This window comes from Ailuropoda melanoleuca, chromosome 13 (genome assembly GCF_002007445.2).
Source record: "Ailuropoda melanoleuca isolate Jingjing chromosome 13, ASM200744v2, whole genome shotgun sequence".
Taxonomy (NCBI): domain Eukaryota; kingdom Metazoa; phylum Chordata; class Mammalia; order Carnivora; family Ursidae; genus Ailuropoda; species Ailuropoda melanoleuca.
This window is the reverse complement of record NC_048230.1, coordinates 74,173,697-74,197,770: the sequence shown is the minus strand read 5'-3', so window position 1 is coordinate 74,197,770 and position 24,074 is coordinate 74,173,697. Positions and strand designations below refer to the sequence as shown.

General features: G+C 52.7%; 1 protein-coding gene and 1 long non-coding RNA gene across 6 annotated transcripts in view; one reads left to right on the top strand and one right to left on the bottom strand.

Annotated features, from left to right (window-relative positions):
- UBOX5 (U-box domain containing 5) overlaps window positions 1-10,407 on the top strand; it is a 37,918-nt gene extending 27,511 nt beyond the window's left edge. For 3 of the 5 annotated variants that reach the window (XM_002918772.4, XM_011224390.3, XM_034641895.1), the window contains 4 exons: window positions 2,403-2,497; window positions 3,946-5,146; window positions 7,023-7,184; window positions 9,673-10,407. In XM_002918772.4, the coding sequence (XP_002918818.3) occupies window positions 2,444-2,497; window positions 3,946-5,146; window positions 7,023-7,184; window positions 9,673-9,881 (1,626 nt within the window). In that variant the 5' untranslated portion in view covers window positions 2,403-2,443 and the 3' untranslated portion in view covers window positions 9,882-10,407. The remainder of the gene's footprint in view (window positions 1-2,402; window positions 2,498-3,945; window positions 5,147-7,022; window positions 7,185-9,672) is intronic. The other 2 variants (XM_034641896.1, XM_034641897.1) reach the window with 2 other exon arrangements.
- A 9,951-nt stretch (window positions 10,408-20,358) lies between these two features.
- On the bottom strand, window positions 20,359-23,920 carry LOC117795791. The gene is made up of 2 exons (XR_004619937.1): window positions 23,688-23,920; window positions 20,359-20,699 (listed from the first exon to the last, which is right to left on the bottom strand). It is a non-coding gene; the product is annotated as an uncharacterized LOC117795791 (long non-coding RNA).
- Between the last annotated feature and the right edge of the window lie 154 nt (window positions 23,921-24,074).

The following is a 24,074-nucleotide window of genomic DNA, read 5'->3' as shown; positions in this document are numbered from 1 at the left end:
AAGCCCTTCATCATGGCTTCCAGAGGACCCCGCCCAACTTGTTCGGGTCCTGGCATTTTAACTTTTCAGAGAAATGAATTTCATGATATGTAGAATACGTGAAAGTTAGAAGCCCACAGTGTGAAGTGTCCCAAGAAGATAACAAGGAGATAGGAAGAAGGTAAAGGTTAGGGAAATCAGTGCCTCCCACTGGGAAATCAGGTCAACACTTCCAAGGAGCTGACAGTGTTCTCTGTCGGTTTGTTTTTGTCCCTGAAAGTCACAGAGAGCAAAGGCGTAAGAAGTGGATGGTGGGGTAGAGGTGATTGCAGACTAGGGGCCCTTTATCTGACTCATCTCAAGCACTTCTCAGTGTTTTGATGTAATAACACAGTTTCTGTCTCTTGGCTTGTTCTTCCCAAAGCCCTGTCCCATCAGGACAAAGCTGGAGGAGAGGGAGGCCCACAGCAGTGGCTGACCTTGCCATTTGCTCAGGGCTGGCCCAGCTCTGCACTTGCACACTATTACGTCACCATCTGTGTCACTGTCATCTGTTTTCCTTTGGCATTTTAGGCTTGCTTTTCCAGGAGAAGTGTTGTTTCCTTGGTCTGGGCTTTATATTCATTTTACTATTTCTATATTCAGTTAGTCAGTGGCTTAATTATACACTGAAAACAAAACCAAAACACTTAACAGGAAGCCACTGCCCTGATTGGGCAGGGGAATTGAAGGCAGTGCTACTCTGAATGTGCCCTGGTTTCCTGGCCAGGAGGGGGTACATCTAAGGGCCCTGAGAATATTTGCAGTGCAATTCCTCATACACTCATTTTTGAGTTGTTGTAGAGAACAAGAAAAGTGTCAGAAGCTGGAGACATTGTTAACACAGTCTTCCCTTCGGAAAAAAAAGGATTCTATAAACTAGTCTATGTTGACTCCAGGCCAGATTCTAGAATATTCTGACAGATGGCATGTATGCCTCAAAAAGTGTGAAGTACTAAGAGTTTCAACACAGGTTCACAGAGAATAGGAGACTTTAGGCTAAGGGTTTTCTATATCATCAGATTCATCTCCCTCTTTTTTTTTTTTTTTAAGATTTTATTTTATTTGAGAGAAAGCAGGAGTGAGAGAAATCACAGAGGGAGAGGGAGAAGCAGAACTCCCCGCTGAGCAGGGAGCAGGACCCTGAGATCATGACCTGAGCTGAAGGCACCTACTGATCATGATAATACAGACCCCAGAGGGTGGCCCTGTCCCCGTTGTGCGAACGGTTTTTATTGTCTTGTGTGCCAGACAGAAAAACAGAATGCCTGGCTGTCCTCACCCAACTAGTTTAGAGCCATTGGCAAGGCCTGCCATTAAGAGGGCTATTCTAGTGGCTTCCTGGCTTCTGCACAAAGAATACTACCAAAAGCTATTGGACATTGATCATTGTTTTTCTTCCAGTTTTATTGAGCTATTAATTGACATATCACATTGAATAAGTTTAAGATGTACCACATAATGATTTCAGTATTCGTATATAACACAGAATGCTTACCATAGTACGTTTAGTTAACATCCATTACCTCACACAGTTACAGCTTTTTTCCTGTGATGAGAACTTTTAAGGTCTCCTCTCAGCAGTTTTCAAATATACGATACAGTGTTGTTAACCGTAGTCACCATGCTGTCCGTTTCCTCCTCCGAACTTATAACTGCATGTCGGTACCTTGTGACCAGCTTCACCCATTTCCCCAGCCTGGACATCGGTCATTACATTGCTGTTTGGATTAGATGTCCTTTTAAGGTGCTTTCCACGTCTGAGATTTTCTGTTTCTCAGTGATGGTGTTCTGGACTCTTCTAATTGTTTTTGTTTTAATAAGAAAATGCAGTTGCATTGACAGGTGTTAAATGACAAAAATGCCTAGCACTATGATTGTTTTCTATGACCTGTTCTGTTTGGAATTGCTGAGTAGTTCTGTTCTCTGTGCCCTGCCACTTTTGTCCCTCCCTTTCGCGTGGGGAGCCCCTTGCAGAGCTGACAGGCCCTTGCCTACACTGGGTCCAGCTGTCAGCCTGAGGACAAGCTGTCTTGGCCAACCTGCGCAGGCTGCGAGAGACAGCGCCTCTACTGGGGCACCCGGCGGGCTCAGTCGGTGGAGCGTGGGACTCTTGATCTCAGGGTTGTGAGTTCGAGCCCCAGGTTCGGGGCAGAGATTACTTAAATAAATAAAACTTAAAAAAAAAAAAAAGCTCCTCTGCAATTTTTCACTGACTCACTCTTCCCCAGTGTCACAATACGTGTCACAATACGCTGAGACCGTGATCGTGTGCGTGGGAGTCTTTGTTAAGCCTTTTGATTCTCTTCCCTTAGGAATCAACTCCTAAAAGTTTAGAATTGAACTTTAACTTATCTAATACCAAGTTTTGTTTTTTATTGAAGGCTATTTCTGATGCTTGAAAGCTACCCTTTCAGCCACAAAGATGGTCATCAATCTTTGCCTCCCACAGTTCAGACCAAGAATTTATTGCAACAAGGTAAACAAAACAAGTATATGTACATAAATATACGACAGCTACTTTTCATGTTTTCCCCATTTCTGCCTTGTGTATGTGGACTTAATTTGGGCGTCATGTGCTTTCACCTTCTCTGTTTTAGATCCCACCAGGTGACACTTAGGTAAGCATGGGTCAGACTGCACTTCTAGAATCACACAGCACTGATAGAAGGTGAGCTGTGGCTCATTTTCATTGTGCTCTTCCCTCTGATGATAAAATTTAACTCCGCTCCAAGTCCTAGGTAGAGCTACTGTCTCTCCCCTGCCATTCTTCCCGCTTACTTCTCACGCTAGAAATAATGGCTTGTATTTGTTATTTGGATTCCTTCTTTATATTTGAATTAAGCTGTTTCCCCTTTTGTGCAAAAGAGGTTATCTTTCCGCAGCTCGGAGCGAGGAGTAAGGAAACTGCAAGGGGAAATCTGAACCCTCCCCTAATTTGGACCTTCCGCACACAGCATACTATTTCAGTTTCCCCGATTGTGAAACTGATTTCTTCCAACAGAGACACAAGTTCCTTCCCCACCATCTGAGAAGAACATTCCTATGAAACCTTTCATAAGCTGAAATGGTGTAAAATGAAGAGTATCTATCTCCTGCCTTCCAAAAGTTCACCTTAGGCCACTTTGCTTTTACAAAAGACCTATGTCAGTGTGATAATGACTTTTTTCCCTAAAAGCAGAAACTCTGGATTTCTTTTGGTTAGCAAAAGCAGGTACTAATATAGGTCTTTCAGCAAAGCAGAGTGCTGTGATATGAACTTTCAGGTGTGGGGGGTACCTGTATCTTAAAATCTCTACCAGTTATAACAAATACTAGAAATTTAAGAGGGAAAAAAGTTACGGACACTCCCACCCTGTAGCATATTCACTGTTCTAGATTTCCCGTAGTCTTGTGGTCCTTGTTTCTGAACACACTTTTTTTTTTTTAACCAAGTTCCAACAATTGTAGATTTACAAGAAGATTGTTCATTGTGCCTTGCTAGGGAAACTGTTACACTCGGTAGAGTCCAATACAAAATTAAGAACTTTAATGAACATCTTTGTTTTTCCCTAAATCTCTATGATTTCATCCTCTGAAATAAAAAACCACTAGTATATCAGCGCTTTTCTCTCAGAGACATTATTTTGAAGGGATTTTTGGTTGGGTTGATCGGAGTTTTGTTGCTCGGAGTTTTTAAGGATGGGCAGTACTTGGGAACAAGTTGCCCTCAGCCTTTGACCTGATCTTGCGTGCCTCCCCCTGCCCCCCAAAAAAACCAAACAAATTTAAAAAACCATGAGAATTTGGTGTAATAGAGGACGTTTTAAATGAGGAACTTAATACTTTCTTTAAATAATTTTCTTAGAAGTGGCAAGTGCTTGAAAACTCATTGTCTTGTTTGGATCACATCAAATGAATACATCTCGTATTTGTCATTAACTCTAGATATCAGCTGATGGTTATGAAGTAGAAAATCTCATCTCTGAAGACCTCACAAAGAGAAGCCATGGTTTTAGGACAGAGTATTTCATTAAGCCACCAGTGTATGTGACAGTCTCCTTTCCCTTCAGTGTGGAAATCTGTAGGATTAACATAGACCTCACAGCTGGGGGAGGCCCGAATGTCACGGGCCTAGAAATGTACACGTCCGCCTTATCCAGCAGAGCATCTTGGAATGCCCCCGAGGGCCGGACCCCGGGCCCAGGAGAGCCAACCATCCCGGACAAGGAGGCATTCACCTTGGTAGGCAAAGTCTTGCTGAAAAACCAGAGCCAAGTGGTGTTTAGCCACAGGGGCTTCAAGGCCAGGCCACCTTTCGCCCCAATGGAAGCCACACTCCCCTCTCCCGCTGTTGTGGCACAGGAGCTCTGGAATAAAGGGGCTCTTTCTCTTAGCCACGTGGCCCATCTCAAGATCTGTATCACCCACGTGACAGGCAGTGGTATCCCTTGCATCAAACGGTTGGAAGTGTGGGGTCAGCCAGCTAAAACCTGCTCCCAGGAGGTCATAGACAGTGTCTTGCTGCTCGCCTCTGAGAGCCTTCCTCAGGACTCAGCTCTGCAGGCCCCAGCCTTGCCCATGGAGAGTGACTGCGATCCCGGAGGCCTGTCTGAGGGCCAGCAGGCCCCCTCCAGCCTGCAGGAGCTCGCTGAGGTAATTCAGGATGTGCCCGAGGAGTTCCTGGATCCCATCACCCTGGAGATCATGCCTTGCCCCATGCTGCTGCCCTCGGGCAAGGTCATCGACCAGAGCACACTGGAGAAGTGTAACCGGAGCGAAGCTGCGTGGGGCCGAGTGCCCAGCGACCCTTTCACGGGGGTAGCCTTTACTCCGCACTCCCAGCCCCTGCCTCACCCCTCCCTGAAGGCCCGGATCGACCATTTCCTGCTCCAGCACTCCATTCCTGGCTGCCATCTGCTCGGGAGAGCACAGACTGCGTTGGCAGTGACACCCTCTTCCATTGCTCTGCCCTCTCGGAAAAGGAAGATGGAGCAGGCTGAACACGCGCCACACAGTAGCCTCGGCGTCGACGCTTCCTGTTTCTCTGCCACAAGCCTTCTGGTCTCACCCACTACCTCAGAGCACACCGCTAAGAAAATGAAAGCTGCCAGCGAGCTGGGGCTGACACACATGGACTGCTCAACAGGTACTCCGTTTCCTACGTCCGTGTCCGCGGTCATCCCTGCGCTCCCCAGGTGACGCTTGGCACTGTTGCTCTGTGCTTTATGCTTTGCCCCCTTAAATGACCCCCATGTTTACTAGCGTAAAGCACCACACATGCGTGATCTCATGGCTTCTCTGGTCAGGAGTCCAGGCGTGGTTTGGAGGGGTCACCTGCTTCGGGGTCTGCCACGGCCACGGTCGTGGTGTGTGCAAACAAGATGGAAGTCAGTCTTGTATAACCCAGTCGTGGAGGTGACACCCTATCATGTTTGCCTTATTCTGTTAGGAGCGAGTCACTGAGTCCAGCCCACACTCAAGGGGGGGCTACTCAGGTACCCAGGGCAGGAGTATCTGGAAGGGGGGGCGCTCATTGGGAACCATTTTGGACACTCTCCCGCACCGTTGATTTCTGTTTCGTTCAGTGGTGGTTTTTTTGTTTGTTTGTTTTTATTCAGTGATTTTAGCTAAGATTGGTGGTTGAATTTTGTCCTATGCTTTTTCAGTGTCAGTGGAGATGATGTTTCGATTTTTCATCCTGAGATCTCTCAATGTGAAAAAATACATTAATAGGCTTCTAAATATTGAGACAGTATTACATTCCTGGAAGAAACTCCATTTGGTCATGCTTCTTTCAATGTTCAGCTTGGTTCTGTTTGCTAGTGTTTTATTTTGGATAAATAATGTGGACTGTCGTATATGTGTGTATGTATGCATGGGCACATGCCATCTGTGGTCATGTTTTGCTATCAAAGATTTATTTGCTCCATAAGAATTAAGAAATTCTCCCTTACTACACTTTAGAGCAATATAATAGTATTAGGATCATTTACTCCTTTACATATTTGGTAGAATTTGCCCGTGACTGTCCGTGCCAGGTACTTTTTGAGGTAGCTGTTTGACACTTTCATTTTCCTTATGAAAAGTAGTCTGTTTAGATTTTATCATTCTTCTAATTTTCTCTCTTACTGTAAAAAACCTAGGCAAATAGTGTGCTTAAAGTTTACCTGGTTTTGAGTCTAAGTTTTAGTTAACATGACCCTCAGAAACTCCTGGAAGCGTGTGAGGTCCTTAGACCCTGAGGTCTCTGAGGTCTCTGATAGTGTTGGCCTTGACAGATTTGTTGGTGACATAGGACTGTACTGACCTGTGCTTCAAGGCCCCAAGCAAGTCGTACAAACTGTAGGCAAAGCGTTCTACTCCCTACTTTAAGGCAGTTTTGTGAACCCTGCTACCAGGCAGGTCTCTGGGTTCTTTCTTGTCCCCCCCCCCCCCCCCCTCCCCTCCCGCCCCCCCCCCCCCCCGTTGCCTTCACAACTCAGCCCACTGCTTGGCTTTCTGTGACCGCACAGAGAAGGTTCCTTAGATCATGGAGTGAGCAGAGGGAGGTCTTTGTTATTCCACTTGGTAATGACCACTTGCTTTACTCAGCAGGAGGGAGAGGACACAAGTGCCCAGAGGTGCAGGCCAGTGGCCCTGCGGAGTGGCAGGGGCCCCGGAAAGGAGGAGACTAGGAAAGGCTGCTAGTGAGGGAGTGGGCAGGGAGCAGGGGCACAGAAAGTAGGGTGCAGTTCCGCAGGGGAGCCACCAGGTGGCGTGGGCCTGCCCAGCAGTTTGTCCGGGAGGAGGAAAGCTAGAGCAGAGACCAGGAACCCTGAAAGCCGGGTGGGGTGGGTCCCCAGGGCTTTAACTGCTGGTATTCCATCATCACAGTCTGCCAGCGGACATTAGGGAGGGGGTTCTTTACATTCGTGTCCATTCCAGCTGGAAGTGCTGTTCTGTAGTCCTCCGAGGACTTAGGCTTGCTCTTCTCTTTTGCTGAACCTCTTTCTGGATATTGTGGTCTGTGCGTCTCTTGTCAGGTCCAGTGTCCCATGAGCAGAAGCTGTCACAAAGCTTGGAAGTTGCCTTGACGTCGACCCTTGGCTCCATGCCCTCCTTCACGGCTCGGCTGACCAGGGGGCAGCTCCAGCACCTGGGCACGAGAGAAAGCAGCACCTCCTGGAGGCCAGGTGCCGGCTCGGGTAACCAAGGCCCCATCTGTCTCCTGGGAGCCCCGGAACAGGAGGCTGGGCCTCACCTCTGGGGCTCTGCCCACCACCATGCCCGGCCTCTTCAGCCCTGGGCCTTGGGGAGACCCCAGTCTCTTTCCTTTTCCAGGGGGCATTGAGGGGCTCCTGTGAAGTGTAACTCTTCACAAGAAAGGCTTTCTTTAGTTAAGTTTTGGTAATTCTGTGGACTTAGGGCTTGGCAGCTCTGTGGTGTTTCGGGTAAGATCAATATTAATTGTTCTGTCCTGAGGACTTTGGTTTGTTTCTCCTTCTTTGTTTAGTTTTCGTATCTAGTGTGTCTCCCATCTGACATCTGGGTAGTTTATTTTACATAACTGTGGAGGGAGCTTGGGGTTGTCCTCTTTGTCCCTTCCTGTCAACATTGTCCCTGGTGTTTCAGCAAAGAACTGGGGCAGCTCACTGAGCCAGTTTTTGCCTACCCTGAATCTGGGACCCCATTAGATGATAGAATCAACTAGGATACAAAGTGGAGAACCTGCTGGAATGCTGGGACAGTTTTTACAAGATGAAGGCTCAGGGAGCTCATGATAAGGCGACGCTCGATTCCTGTTGCCCATCCAGAGCCGAGCCATTCTCTTGTCTGGATCCCGGGCCGTCTTACCTCTTCTGCTTCTCATCCGCTTCCCCCGTCTCTCTGATTACGTTTCCACCCTGGCCAACCCCCAGAACCTTCTTGTCCAGGTGACCAGTGGTTTCCGTGGACTCCAGACGCAGTGGTCGCTCACCCTCTCAGCAGTGTCTGATGCGGCTAGCCAACACCGCCTTCCCAAAACGCCTTCTCTCTTGGCCTTCCGGATGGTACACTCTTTTTCTCTCTGTTTTCACCATCCCTTTGCGCTTTCCACTGCTGACTCCTCCGTCTCTTCCAGACTCTGGTCCTGGACCCTCTTTGTCCTCTCTGTCATCCCGGCAAGAGCCCCCTGGCCGGTGACTGCCCATGCTCGCCTGTAGCTCTTTCCTCTCCTTGGAGCTCAGACCCCAGTCTCCCTGACAGCTGCCTGGCACCTCCACATGGGAAACTCGGATATTTCCTGAGTGAAATTCTAACTCAGAACTGCAGACACCCGCCAGAGATTTCCCTGCACCTCCCATGACCCCGTTGTGGATAAAGAGCGGCATCTTCTATCCTTTGGTCAGGCCTACAACGTGGATGTCATCCTTGGTTTCCTTCAACATTCCTGATGTCCGTGCATCCTCAAGTCCTGTCAGTACTCCTCCGAGTGGGCCTCGGAGCCCTGTTCTGTGCTGGCCCCGGGCCCAGCTCCTGTGCCGTGGGCCCCGACTCCTGCAGCAGCCCTGTGGCTCCCCGACAGCCACCCTTGCCTGCCGCTCACAGGGCCCAGAGGGGTGGTCTTCTGCTATCAACCAGCTCGTGGCACTACCCTTCTAGACGCCTCTCAGGGCATCCGGTTGAGCTTGGAATAACATCTAAACTCCTGCTGCCTGTGAAGTCCTGCGCGCCCCAGCCCGCCCCCCGCCCCCTTGTAGTCTCGCCCGAAGCCAGTCTCCTACGTCACACCTCTGGGTCCTGTCTTTCTGTGATGGACCAGCTATTCTCTCGGTTTGGTTTGGTTTGCTTCTGGACCATTCTTCGTACTTGCCGTCCTTTTCTTTCTGCATGGCTGGTCCCTTTTCTTCCCCCAAGACACCAGCCTTGCCCTCTCCAGAGGGGTGTGGACTGGGGATGAAAGAACAGTCTGCTGATGCTAGGGCCACAAGAGAAGGAAGCAAGCGGGTACAGCTTGGGGAGGTGGTGGCAGGACTTGGCCCCTGTGGCCCTCATTCAGGGAGGCCGTGTGGGAAGCAGGGAAGAGAGAGGCTGCAACACAGGAAAGGGATTGACAGCACAGGGGTGGGGCGAGGGGGGTGGTGCTGGGCTGAAGAGAAGCAGGTGCCGGGCTCGGTGGGCACGCCACAGACAGACCTCAGCCCTGTCCCTCTGGTGCCCTCCTTCCTCCACTGACCTGCCCGGCCCTGCTGAACCTGACCCCTCTCTGCTTTTTCCTTGTCTTGTGGCATCTCGAGCCTTGTAGTTTTGTGGCATCTCGAGCCTTGTAGTTTTGTTGTCAGGATGAGTTTGTGTCCCACTCGGACCTTGGCAGCCTGTCCCCGTGGAAAGTAAATCCTGCTCGGAGACCATGAGGGTGGGCTCGGTGTGGCCCGCCTGCCCTTGGAAGCCAGCTTTTCTTGAGCACTCGTTGCAGCACCAAGATTTAATAATTGAGGGGAGGCCTCCCAGGTTCCCAGGCTCCCCAACACCCTGTCCTCCCAGATCAACCAGAAGTGGCCTCCGGAGGGATAAAGGCACACTGCCACAGGGGTTTGGAGGGTCGAGAAGCTTCTTGTCCCACTCCAGGCATATGCCCGGCCATTGGGACGGAGCCTGAACCAGGGGCTGGCTTTCCCTAACCTTGGCCTATTTTCCTCCCTAATTTACCAGAGCAGCCTGGGAGCGCCCCAGGCCCCGAGTGCGCCTCCTGCAAAAGAGTGTTTTCTCCCTACTTCAAAAAGGAGCCCGTGTACCAGCTTCCCTGTGGCCATCTCCTGTGCCGGCCCTGCCTGGGTGAGAAGCAGCGCTCCCTGCCCGTGGCCTGCACTGCCTGCCAGCGGCCGTTTGCCAGCCAGGATGTGCTACGGGTCCACTTCTGAGTGACCAGCCTCAGCCGGAGAAGACGCGTCGAGGGGAGTAGCTGAGGGAGTGGGGGTCAAGATCCCCTGAGGTGTGGCCAGGTCCCAAGCGCAGAGGAGCCCTTTCTTCCCAGGGGCTTTCCCTTTATCTCCTTCCACAGTGTAGCACACGGGCCGGAGCACGGGTGGGAGGGGGTGCTCCACTCCTGCTCACGTGGCAATAGGATAACAAAGCCATAGTTGGGGCTGGGAGGGATGGGGGACATATCCCTGCCCTCCTGTGCCACCCCCTCCCCCGCCAGAGCCCGGGGCCTGTGAGAGCCGGCCCCACCCTGTTGGGCACCCCCCCCACCACGTTGTCGGCACACACACCCCGGTCCTGCAGGGTGGATGTGAGTGGAGCACAATGGACGGTGGCTTGGGATCTCGAAGACAGCCTCCGCCTTCGGTGTCACCCAGGAGTGCTCCGTGGCGGGGGTCTGGAGTGAATGACTCAGCCCCCGACTGGCAGACCACTCCGAGCCTTAATAAAGGGATGGTTGACGTCTGTCTGCTGTGGGCTTCCTCCTGACAAAGTGCCTGTCTGTTGTCATGCGTCCGTCCCCCACGGGCACGCACACAAAGTGGGGCTGTCACGGGGCAGCCTCGAGCCGTCGCGGCCATCCCGTCAGGCTGCAATTCAGGTCAGTGGCCTGAAGGGCCGAGAAGTTATATTTCCGGCTGCATCTGACTTGGGAGGGTTTGCACGGGGCTGTGGGCGCGAGTGGGGAGACTCGGGCCGGCACCCACCGGGTGGTGTTGGGCCGAGCTGGCTGCGCTGCCCTCTGAGGCCCACGGAGCTTTCCTGCCCGGGCCCCTGTCAGGAAGAGTACTGAAAGAAGTAGGCTGCGTTCTTCTCATTCAGATTTAGTATTGTGGAGTCCCAGGGGGAAAGTGTGTATTCCTACGACTGTTTACTGCGTGGGAAAGTTTCTAGTCTCTGGAAGAATGGCCGTGAGAAAATGCACTGGACTCTTCCCTGCTCCCTTGTGAGTCCGTGGGAGGGAGGGCCTGGAGGTGCTGCAGAGTTCGTCCTGAGAGTTCAGGGCAGGCACCTGTGGGCAGGCCGCAGGGCCTCAAGCTGCCCGGAAATCCCAGCCGCCTGCTCCCCTCCCCTCGCACAGGCCTGCTGCTTCCTCTGCTCCGGGGAGGCCCCAGGGAATGAGGCAATTGTCTTACGCTGGCAGGGAAGAGGGGAGCTTAGAGCTTATTAAAACTCTGATTCTTGGACTCTAGTCCAGACCAGGAATTTAGAGATCTGTGGGTGGGGCTCGAGATTCCTGGGAGATTTGTGTGTCCCCAAAGGAAATTCCTTCCCTCTGCTGCCCTGCGGTGCTTCCCTTGACACAGCCTCGCCTGAAACATCAGGGTCTGCACTGGTGGGCTTTCCTCTTATTCGGTGAGGCTCCCGTATGCTCTTTGGCTTCAAAGGTCTGGGCCATTCCAGATTCTTCCTTACCCTTCTTTCAGCCTCGTAAGAGAAGCCCCACCGGCCATTTGCAGCAAAAGCCGTGCTGGGGGTGGGGAGATTCCCATCCTCAGCCTGTGGTGGCCTCGGGATAGCAGCCCACTCAGCCCTCCTGAGCAGATTCACTACTCAGGAGCCCTTCCCTCTGGGGGGCGTCTTGTCCACCCCACCCCAGGGAGCCAGAGGCAGCTGCTTCCAGCGTGGGGTCTGCACAAGGCATGATAAGCTCAAAGCTGCCTCCCCTCCTGTGGAGGGGCCTGGTGATCTGCATTTCAAATGGGCTCCTGCTCCCCAGATGGCCCAGGGGGGGAACCAGGCTTGGGAGCCAATGGGGAGGACAGTTCCCGTCCTGTGCCCGGGTGGAGCCACACCCACGTCCCTGGACATGCATCCATTTTTATCTTATTCTTTTTTTTTTAAGCTCGGTGTACCCAACGCGGGGCTTAAACTCATGACCCCAGATCAAGAGTCACATGCTCTACAGACTTAGCCAGCCAGGTGCCCCTTTATCTTATTCTTAAGAGTCCCCAAAAGGATGTGGTCTTTCACCACCCTTGCCAGAAACAACACTAAGCACGGCTGGGCTGATTCTCTCCCCTAGAAAATGAGAATAACAGTTCTCCAGCTGCCAGCAAGGCTCAGAGGGTAGTTTATTTCTCAGCAGCGCCCCCGGGCCAGGCACAGAGCCGCTGACTCTGAGAAGACTCAGGAGCGAGCGCAATGCCTTGATGTGGCCCCGCCGCCCCCTCGCCCGGCCGCAGGTCCCGTGGGGGCACACATCTTCCCCCTTTCCTCTGTCATGTACTCCACACCAAGCCTGTGTGGAGCGCGCAGCCCTGGGCCCTCCGAGAGCAGGGGGCTGGGCCCCAGATCTCCATCCGCCCTGCAGGGCTAAGGCTTCAGTCCTTGGCTGCTCTGTGTCCTGGCTCAGGGACAGGGCCAGCTCGCTTGGGGCCGCGGGAGGGAGGGCCGCTCAGAAGAAGTCCTGAAGGTAGAAGGAGTAGAAGAGCCAGCCGGCGAGGAAGAACATGAGCATCTGCTCAGTGCTCACCGAGCACCCCGTCTCCTGGCAGGCCGGCCGCAGCACCGTGCAGCACCTGGGGCCCCGAGCCCTGGGCCACAGCGCAGCCTCCCGGGTGTCTCCAGCTCGACGCCGCCCCCCTGCCAGGAGCTTTTCCATCCCCCAGGAAACCAGTCCTCTGCCTCCGGGCTTGCTGTAAGTAGGTCTGCAGACAAAGCGACCTGGCCCTGGAGGAAGCTGCTGCCCGCTGGGCTTCCAGGCCGCTCCTTTGGCTGCTTGCCTCCTGCCTGCCGGGTGGGGATCCTGGGCCGGCTGCTGCCATTGTGAGGGCTGTGGGCGGGGCGGGGCGCCTCAAGGCTGTCCCCTCCCTCGCAGGTGCCCCCCCTCCCTGCTGCCCCCCAGCCCCTCCGCAGCCTGCACTGGCCCACCCGGCCTCTGGGCCGCCTGCTCTGGCAGATCTTCCCTTCCAGTTCTAGGCTGAAAGGAGCTGGCTGGGCTGGGAAGGGGCCACAGTGCTCAGGCTCTACCCCGCGGTGACGCGGCTCCTCTCATGGTCCAGAGGGGTGACAAGATCTCCAGAGTGGCACGGGGATGAAGGGAGGATGAGGGAAGAAGAGGCAGCCTGGTGGCCTTTAGCAAGTTTTCTCCACCAAGGTCTGTGCCAATAGCAAGATGATGCTACCCACAGCCCTATTACGGAGACACGGCCACACAAGTATTTTGGGTTTTTTCCCCCGACACTATCTTTCTATGAGGGGGAAAAATACATATATATGCTGTGTGGTTCTGTTGCCTGCTCTTTCCCATTTTTTTCATGGACATTTGCCCTTGTCTTAGACACTATTCGTATTATCGAGACCATTTGGAAAAACAAGCCAGAATAACCAGGAAAACCCTGAAAATGTACAGTTTGTGTTGGGTGGGGAGAACTAACCCTTGAATACAGAGACCAATGAAACAGAATTAAAAATCCAGAAATAGGGCTCCTGGGTGGCTCAGTCATTAAGCGTCTGCCTTTGGCTCAGGGCGTGATGCCGGCGTTCCGGGATCGAGCCCCACATCGGGCTGTTCTGCTGGGAGCCTGCTTCTTCCTCTCCCACTCCCTGCTGTGTTCCCTCTCTCGCTGGCTGTCTCTCTGTCACATAAATAAATAAAATCTTAAAAAAAAAAATCCCGAAATAGGCCCAAGTGCATATGGAAACTCAGGGCACTGGAGGGTCGGCATCGCCCACCAGCAGGGAAAGATAGACCTTTCACGAAGTGGTGCTGGAGCTCGTGGAAGAAGGAAACCAAGAACTAGAAGAAAGTGGAAAATGGGGTGACTGGGAACCTGGGAGTGAGGAAAATCCTCCTCACTGAAAATCCAGATACAGTGAGGGAGGAGATTGACAAATCTGATTACATTGAAATCCAAAACAAACAAAAAACTTGTACATAGAAAGAAAGAGCTACCATTAGCAAAGTAAGAACATAAATTACAAGCTGGGAAAATACATTTGTAACGTGTATTACAGTGGTTCATATAGAACTTCTAAAAGATTCATAAAGAAATATACACGGCCTCTTAACCATGTCGAAATATGCTCAGCCTTGCTCACGATACGATGAAATAAAAGCAGTGCAAACACCATCTCTTGTTTAGCATATCGGCACTCATCTCCAAGTGTGGGCTCTCGGCCACAGGGACTGTGGGCTGACAGGTGCGGCCACGCACCGCGGGTGGCAATGCGGGGGGTCCGAGCTCTGCGGAGGGCAACGTGACAACTTCTAGCAAAGTCGCATGTATGTGGACCCTCTGACCCAGCCATCCTGCTCCTGAGATTCCAGCCGAAAGATTCTTGGGCAAAACTTGGAGAACAATTCTGGCGCCACCGGCAGCGGCAAGCAACCTGAGCCGTGGGTGCGGGTCCCCGGTGGGGGCCTGAAGAGCCATGTCGCCCCCTCGCGGAGGGGCCGGCTGCGTCGGGAAGACGGGCCCAGGAACAAGTGGTTCACAGGAACGTGATCGAGCATATATTATCATCAAGGACGTTATGGAGACTCTGAAGGCCACCTGTGTGTGTTTAAGAAAAAAACACAAACTTTGCATTCAAACGTTTTTTAAAAAGTTTCTATGTATTGAGGTCACTCTCGAGGGGGACCGGGGCATCCCACTGAGTGCTTTATTTGTGTAACCTCATTTAATCCTTGCAGCTCGTTTTATTTAGTTCTTTTTTAAAGTAAGCTCTCCAGCCAACGTGGGGCTTGAACTCACGACCCCAAGAACTAGGGTCTCATGCTCTGCAGACTGAGCCAGCTAGCGCCCCCTCCCCATCCTTAACTCCTGAAGGAGGAAACTGAGGCTAGGTCCATGAAGAACTCAGCTGACTGACTCCAAGGCCACCCCTAACCCCTGCGTTGCTCTACTGCTGGCAGGGGCTGCCAAAGAGCAGACTCAAGTCCCCTCCACAGGGTGGCCTGGATGTTGTCACCGCATGGCCTCTAAGGATGCCTCCATTGAACTGGGACCCCAGGCAGGGCACAGAGGCACCGCTAGCCCTGGTCTGGTGGGAGGCTGTGCAACTCTCCAACCTGTAGGAGCCTTTCTGCCCTGCCTGCCGTGCAAACTAGAGCCAGAGGCACGCAAAATACCTCTAATTATGGAAGCCTTTCTGCCCTGCCTGCCGTGCAAACTAGAGCCAGAGGCACGCAAAATAACTCTGATTATGGAACAACAGCTCACGACCAAGCTTTCGAAAATTAACAAATATTACACCTCTAGGCACAAAAATAAAAGCTGTTCCTCCAACAAAGACTCAGCACAGTTCACTTCATGTAAGTGGGGAAATCTGCTTGAAATGTGAATGGAAAAGTACCCGTCCTGTGCGGCTGCTGAAGGAGGAGGATGTGGGAAGGAGCAAGGAGCCAGATGGGGAAGGAGCAGGTGCAGAGTGGCCCTGGGATGGTCTGTGGCAGACTGCGGTTACGGCAGCCAGGACTGGCCTTCCCCCCCACCCCGACCCCCCTGCACTGGGCTTGCCACCCTGAAGACGGCACCCCGAGATGTGTGATGGTCGTGGCTGAGGGAGACGCTGTTTGAAAGAGAAACTGGATGAGTGGGAAACGGTAGCCCAATGAGCCCTGCGTGGTCCTGGTGGGGTGGGAAGGCCTGAGAGATGGACAGACTGGGGGACCATCCCAGGAAGGGCAACTTTGGGAAGCAGAGGCAGGAGTAGGGAGGAAGGCGGACAGTCTGATACCCTCTAAACCAGTGGAGAGAACTGGGTTTGATAAGAGAGTGGGTAGGGGCACCCGGCTGGCTCAGTCGGGGGAACATTCGACTCTTGATCTTGGGGTTGTGGGTTCAAGCCCCATGTTGGGTGTAGAGATTTCTTAAAAGTAAAATCTTAAAAAAAAAAAGAAAAGAAAAGAAAAAAGAAAAGAGAGGTTGTAGAGAACCAGGGCTCACGGAGGCAGAGACAGCCTGGCCTCCCCTCCCATGGTTCTTGATACCCTCCCCTTGGGTCCAGGGCCCAGACATCAATCGTGACTCAGCTGATGAAATGCAACCCCATGGCTCATTAATTAGGAAGCCTGTAATTAGCCTGTCTCAGGAACCAGGATCCTCCAGAGAGAACCCCTCTCTCCTGCCTTCCTCTCCCTCCCACCTGAAGGATGAGATCAGGCCTGGGGGGATCTGGCCCCTGGGAACGAGGAGGGGCAGGGGAGCATGAACACCAGGGGAAATGAGATGCTGGGGCACGCGTTTATGCATGAGATGGCCTTGCAGATTGACCCTAGGTAATGAGGCGATGGAAATGACAGTAGGCGCCTCCACCCTGAAAGTTTCTGGGGGCAGGCTGGCTGCGGCTGGCTAGACCTGGCCCAGCTTGCTCTGCAGATTTGCCTGCAAAACCGTGACTGCTGTGGTTCGGTCTTAGAGCCAGCCAGTCCAGGGCAAAAGAAGCAGATTCAGCAACCCAAATGCCATTTCACACCGGGCTGTTACTCAGCAACACCTCCTAACCCCCCCCCACTCCCGTCCACCCCCCACGCCACTTCTCTGCAGCTGATCTGTCACCCCCTTTTCCCACACTCCTTGGAAAAATCTATCTCAAACCTTAGTCTTCGTCCTTTCCTCCTGACTTCGTGCCACTGTGACTATTTTTTATTTATTTTTTCAAGTTTTTTTATTTTTAAGTGATCTCTACACCCCGTGTGGGGCTTGAACTAACAACTCCGAGATCAAGAGTCGCATGCTTTTCCAACTGGGCCAGCCAGGCCCCCTCACTGTGACTCGTTTAAATGACCAGTTGCCAGTCCGAGTGCCAGGAGCTCCTCCATCCAAAGGAGCGCTCTGTCCCTTCTCTGGACTGGATGGGCTTGCGGTGGCTTGGACCAATGGAGTGTAGCAGCAGTGGCCCTGTGATTTCTGAGGCTGTCATAAAATGCCGCATCACTTCGGCCTCATTCGCTGGGACGCTCTTAAAGCCCTTGTTTGCTAGAACACTCCTCAAGCACTCTGGAGGCTGGAACACTCAAGAAGTCCGACTGTCCCGAGGCCACCAAGCTGTGGAAAGCCACACAGAGAGGCCCCAGGGCGGCAGGTGCTCCAGTCGGTCCCAGCGGAGCCCAACCTGTGGGTCATCCCCGCCCAGGTGCCCAGGCACGCGAGTGGAGAGGTCTCCAGATGATTCCAGCCCCTAGCCGTTCACAGTTTCCAGCAGAGGCCCCGGTCACTGTGTCCTTGCTGTGCCCCGTTTGGACTCCTCTGACCTTCAGAATCTAGGATCATAGATGGTGGTGGTTCTGTGTCGGGTCCTTCTGGAGTTGTTATGCGGTGGTAGTAACTGGAACAATGACAAGAGCCACGACAGCTGCTTCAGAGAGAGCTGGGGCGGGGGCGGTGGAGGTAGGGGGAAGCCAGGAAGGCAAAGCTGGAGTGGTCCTCAGCGCAGAGGGGGAGGGGAAGGCCTAAAGATATTTCTCTGCTAATCCTTCTCGTTCTGACCCTGTCTGTGTGCCTTCAGCACAGAGAGGGGAACGGGCACTCACTGGGGCTGGCTGGCCACCAACTCGGGCATTTATTCGAGACCCGCTGCAGGGTCCAGGGACCGCTGTCTGGAGGGGCAGAGGGCCAGGGACACATGGGAATCAAGCATTCTTAGGGCACACGTCAGCCTGGAGGAGGGGGAGCTCAGTTGTGCTGAGGGTAGTGGCGGGGGCAGAAAAGATGGGATTCCAGTTCTGACTGCAGAAAAATCTCTCAGTGGATTTTTCTGGGAGGGTGGGTTAGCTTTACAGCACCCACTGGCCCTACGTAATATCGCCCTGGTTTTCTCTCAAGCTTCAGTTTCTTTCTCCATCAGATACAGGCCGAGGGAGCTTTATTCAGACGCCTAAGGGATGGGCATATGAGGCCAGCCACATAGACCCCCCTCCCCGGAATGTGAACCCGAGCAGAGGGACAAAGCTGAGGGCCATCATCCTGCAGTGGGTGCTGCTGAGGCTGGTCCCATTCGTCCCCGATGCTGTGAAGACGGCCTACATCTGACCCTTCTCTGAAGACTTGCCCTCCGCCAGTGGGAGCCACCTCCCCAAGAAAATGCCGGGGAGATCCCCTCCCCGCCAACCTCCTTGACCAACACCTAATACCCAGATATATTAAAATAAATCAACCCCTGCGCCTTAAGGTAGGACAACACTGGTGTCACTCACACTCAGAGCTCCCTGTGGGATCAGGCTGAGCCTAGACTCCAGCTGACACCACATCTTTGTCTGGCTTCTTCCCCCGCCCATCCAGAGTCACGCACCCCCGAGAGCCCTCCCTCCTTCAGAAATCACCTGTGCAAGCATCCCCGTCGCAGGGGCTGCCGCTGCATTTGCTGTCCATTTCAGGAGACATTCCTGGGTTCATGTTTCATGGTCCTCCAGGACCACTCAGTTTCTGCGCCTGGGTCTCTAGCTTTCCCCTAAATTATGAGCTCTTTACTTTTTCTAAGATTCTATTTATTTGAGAGAGACAGAGATAGGGACCGAGAGCAAGAGCGGGGAGGAGACAGAGCAGCAGGCTCCCCGCTGAGCAGGTTTGATCCCAGTCCTGGGATGGTGACCTCAGCCAAAGGCAGACGCTTAAGTAACTGAGCCACCCAGGTGGCCCTAAATTATGAGCTCTTAATAGCCTTCCAGTAAATTCCTTTTTGCTCAGATTCCAAACCTTGTTACAGAACACAGAACCAGGAGTAGAGGGCTGGCAACACGCTCTCGAGAACATGGGGGGCATGTAGGATTGTCCAGAAAGGGCCAGAAGAAGATAGTGAAGCTGACATTCTCATTCTGGTTTGGACCCCCGTGTCCTGTGGCAGGTGGGGATGGAGCGCTGAGTCCTTGGAGTCCTGTGTCTCCCGAGAGTGGGGTTCTGGCAGATTCTGGTCAGCTGACACAGGGTTTCGGGCTCTGAGGGCTTCAAGGACCAGTAATGCCTAAGAGGCCTTAGGGGGCCGACTCCGAGCCTCCTCCGGGTGAGACCTGGGGCTGTGCCCTCCTCAAATGCGGACCCTGCAGGCTGTGGCCTGAAACACTCCGCATAATGTTCCCAGGACCGTTTCTAGGGCAGGAGGGGTCATCTTGTCTGGGTCTGTGCCCCGGTGGGCCCACCCGAGGTGTGCAAACCTGCCTGCGGGGTGGAAGGAGGAGGCAGTGAGAGGCACACAGAGAGCCCAAGCCCGCAGCCTGAAGCGCCCGCTGCGTGCCTGCCCCTCGGATGTGGGACAGAACAAGGCCGCAGGGAGAGGCCAGCTGCCCCGCCGCCGCTGAGGTCCGCTGCAGAACTCGGAGGAGCACAGATTCTCAGTGTGAACCTGGGCTTGTCATTTTGAGCACGTATTGGTCAAGGGAACAGGATGGAACAAGTTTTGCTTAACATTTTGTTAGCTTGGGGCGCCTGGGTGGCTCAGCGGTTAAAGCGTCTGCCTTCGGCTCAGGGCGTGATCCCGGCGTTATGGGATCGAGCCCCATGTCAGGCTCCTCCACTATGAGCCTGCTTCTTCCTCTCCCACTCCCCCTGCTTGTGTTCCCTCTCTCACCGGCTGTCTCTGTCAAATAAATAAATAAAATCTTTAAAAAAAAAAAACATTTTGTTAGCTTGACTTACAACTTCTAAGTGTTTGGTCATATTTTACCCCAGGTCCCACAAAAGGTGGCGCTGATACTTACACACACACACACACACACACACACACACAACTTTTTACTGTGAAAAGTTCACACCTACACAAAAGCGTGGATGAGTAAGATCAACTCTTGTGTGTCCCTTACCCGGTTTCAACACTCACCTCGTGGCTAGTCTCGTTTCTTCTGCACTGACCCGCGCCCCGTTCGACCCGCTCAGATCATTTTACAGCATCTGGTGGCGCCAGACGGGCGAGTTGAGGGCATGATGATGGGAGCTCCTGGAGTCCCCTCTTCTCATTGAAATGGCAGATCGGAAGCTGGGCGAACCCATCAAAGCCTCGAGAGCCGGGGGTGGTGAGCCTTCCCGGGGGTGCTTTGGAAGCACGGGGCTGGCTGGGATCCTGCCCCTGCTCCTTGCCTGCTGTGGCTCTTCAGGGCATGTGCTGAACCCTTGGGTGCCTCAGTTTCCACACCAACAAAATGGTGACAGTTGTCATGTCGTATTTCATGACATATGGCTTATCGTGTATGAGCCGAGAACTCACTGTCAGCATGCAGTAATCGTTAATTCTGCATTATTCCATGTGCCCCGTTTGGTGCAGAGGATGGATAGGTCTCGGAAAATGAGGGGATATTTCTGAATCTAATCCGAACCCATCTCCAGGAGAGCAGCTCCAAATACAGTCTTCCCATGGGAGTAAATCAGCACAGCCCCCCGAGCTGCCTATGCGGCTCTCGATCTGGGAAATGGTTTTTTCCTCCTCTCCACTGGGGGAGGGGTACAGAATATCTAGTTGTCAGAGGAAGGGTGAGTGGAGTTTCCATCAATATCATGTTTAATAATAATGAGTAGTGAGGAGTCTTAAAATCAAGGTGACACTAAAATATCAGCAACAGTATGATGGATGATGAGAGTGAAGGGATTCCTGGTTAAACATTCCAGAAAATTCGTCTTGCTCCGGAGGAGGAGAGGGCGATGGACAGTCTCAGACATTGTTTAGGTAAGCTACTAAAAGAATAGAAATAAATGAAAGATAACCAATCTGGGGCCCCTGGGTGGCTCAGTCAGTTAAACATCCAACTCTTGATCTTAGCTCAGGTCTTGATCTCAGGGTCGTGAGTTCAAACCCCACGTTGGTATCCACGCTGGGTGCAGAACCTACTTAAGAAAAATAAATAAATAAAGATAACCAATCTATTAGGGGCTCCAGGCTGGCTCCGTCAGAAGAGCCTGTGACTCTCAATCTCGGGGTTGTGAGTTCAAGCTCCACCCATGTGGGATGTAGAGGTTTTTTTCCCTAAGATTTATTTATTTGAGAGAGAGATTGAGAGCACGCAAGCAGGGGGAGGGGCAGAGCGAGAGGGAGAGCCCTAGGTGGGGCTCAATCCCACAACCCTGAGATCATAACCTGAGCCAACCAAGAGTCAGAAGCCCAACTGACTGAACCACCCAGGCGCTCCGGGTATAGAGATTACTTAAACAGAAGATCTTTAAAAAAGAAAAAAAAAAAAAAGATTGCCAATCTATTAGAAGACAAGAAAGAGGGAAAAGAAGTGAGTGGATATAATAGTAAATAGAAAACAGAAGCTAAATGTGCACAAATGAGCCCAAGTGATCACCACCAGAAATGTCAAGATTAAGCCCATTCTGTGAAAAAAACAGTAACACTCTCAAAAATCAAATCCTGCCGTGTACTGTTTCAACAGACATTCCTAAAGCACAGAGGTGGGACATGAAAGGAGGAAGGAAGCAAAGGAGAATGTAGCAACAGTAATAAAAGGCCAATAGAATTTAAAGCAAAAATACTAATAAGATTAAGGAGATTTTATTTAATGATAACAGAAGTAATCCATCAAGAACACACAGCAGTCAGAAACCCGTGTGTCCTTAACAGCATATCCGCAAAGCAGGAGAGGCGCACAACCCCAGGACTGCAGCGAGAGGCGCCGGCAGACCTGTCCTAGGGAGGACAGCTAGGAACACACACATTTGGGAAGGGAGAGAATGTGCGAACCTCGGAATCACAATCTTGACCACCTGATTCTTGCATAATACAATTACTTTTCAAGGATTCGGGTAACATTACCAGACACTTAAGATCACCGAACAGGACCAGCCACTCTGCCACAATGGGAGTCTCAACACATTCCAGAGAACCAATGGAACACAGGCTACATTATCTGGCTACAAAAACAGTAAACATCAATGATAAAATAATGCACTTGCCATACTTATGGGAAATGAAAACCTCAGCAAAAACCAAAATAAAAACCTGGCGCTCTTGTAAATAACTAGAAAGGAAAAGGATGAATCAGTGTGGACATTACGAAATGTTTAGAACCCAATGACAATAAGGGAGCTATAACTCAAAATTCATGGGACAAAGAAAGTTTTGTAGCCTTAAAATGTATTATTTAAAAAGAAGAGGGGTGCCTGGCTGGCTCGGTTGGTGAAGCATGTGAACTGTGATCTCAGGGTTGTGAGTTTAAGCCCCACACTGGGTCTACATAGAGATGACTTGAATAAATAAAATCTTTTTTAAAAAATTAAAAAGGAGAAAGATTGAAAATTTGAGCCAAGCACTCAACTCAGTCAGAAAAGAAGTACAGAACTAACTCAAAGAAGATAAAATGAAATTAACGAGGATAAAGGCATAAATTAATGAAACAAATAGAAGATTCAATAAAAGCAGAGGTTGATTCTTTGAAAAACTGAATAAAAGGCACCAAGACAGGGGACCCTGCAGTCCTGGCTGGGGAAGCATAAACTTGGGGGTTGAGGGCGCCGTGGACAAAGACGATGCTAAAATGCTTGGGCATCGTCGAGTGAGCAGTGGGGAGCCACAAGGGTCGTGGACAGAAGTGCAAAGGGAAGTGGTGTGGTCAGTCTGGGCAGCTGACAGATGGGGGCCCAGGCTCTGCCGGGGATCCTGCCAGAGCTGAGACCAGGTGCGGCCTGGGGAGGTGCAGGAATGGGGGGCTGAGGGTTCTGCACCCAGTAGCTCTATTAGTGCCTAGCTGTGTGACCCCGGACAAGACACTGAGCTTCTCTGTGCCACGGGGTCCTCCCACTTGAAGTCTTCTAGAGGACCTACAAATCCGCCCAGCCTGGGGCCTGCAGCAACCACCGGTACTGGCCGGCAGCCACTCCCTCCCGTTCCTCACTAACAGAGCCCCATTTTAGAAGGAGCCTACGGATACACCCAGCCCTGGAGTCAACCTTGGCTGACCTAACACACAGCCAGGTGCTCGCCCAGCCTGGAGGGGCTTGGGAGTGGGGACCCTGGGCAAAGGCGAGGGTCCCCGAGAAGGGAAAGGCTCAGAGGAGGGAACCATTTTGTGGCTGCCCCCTTGCCATGAGGAGAGATACCTAGACATGTGGAAGGTGCCAGAAGGGAGTAAGGAAACCCGGGGTAACGCCCCTGAACCCTGAGCCAGCCACACGACCACCAACCTCCAGCTCTGAACCCTAGCAAATATGAATGTCCTGGGGGTTTAGTCCCCGTTGGCTGTGAGGCCCTGGACTGCTGAGGAACACAGACCCTGGGGCCCAGTGCTGCTGGTTTTTTACCTGTATCTCCTCTGGCAAGTGTCTCAACCTCTCTGTCCCTGTTTCCTGTCTGCAAATGTCAATAAAAAATACTTTCTCCTGGGGCGCCTGGGTGGCTCAGTCAATTAGGCGTCTGCCTCTGGCTCAGGTCATGATCCCAAGGTCCTGGGATTGAGCCCCGAAGGGCTCCCTGCACAGTGGGGAGTCAGCTTCTCCCTCTGCCTCTGCCCTTCCTCCCCTCCCACCCCCGCCCCCGCTTGTGCGCGCGCGAGCCCTCTCTCTCAGTCTCTCTCAAATAAATAAATAAAATCTTTTTTAAAAATACTTTCTCCTTCTTAGGGTTTTATGCAGATTCAAGAAGGAAATGCATGTGAACCCCTTGGCCCAGCATGGGCCCATGCCCAGTGCTATGGACGTCTTTGTTGTCGTCTGTGGGTCAGCATGGTCTAGAGCCTGTGTCCTGTGCTGTGTCCTTACCACCACCACCACCCCCCCGCCACACACACACACACACACACACGCTTGCATCCTGCTCCAGCATGCCTTATCTAGCCAGGTGTGCCCTCCCCGGCCTTCTTCTGGAACGCCCCATTTAACCTTCAGTCCCCAAACTACAGGCTGCAAAGGAATATTCGAGAAGCCTTCCCCGCGCCTTGGCCTGGGCTTGCCGCTCTTCCGCGGGCCTCGGGCGCTGGGGTGCGCCCCTTTCTCGGACGGGAGCGCTGTGCGGCCGGGTCCCCAGGGGCGCCGAGTGACGCGGGCGCCACGCTCATGCGGCTCTCGACAGTCAGGGCACGGCTCGCGCCGCCGCCGCCGGTCCCCGCGGCCCTCGGAGCCTCTTCCTGTCTCTCCTTCGGGCCCTGGGTGCCCGCTCCCGCCGCCCGCGGGGCCTGGCCCTGCCCTCGGCTGCGTGGCTCGGGGCGAGGCCCGCTGACACCCCGGCTCTGCGCGCCCAGCGCCGGGAGCAGCCGCAGTGGGGCGGGG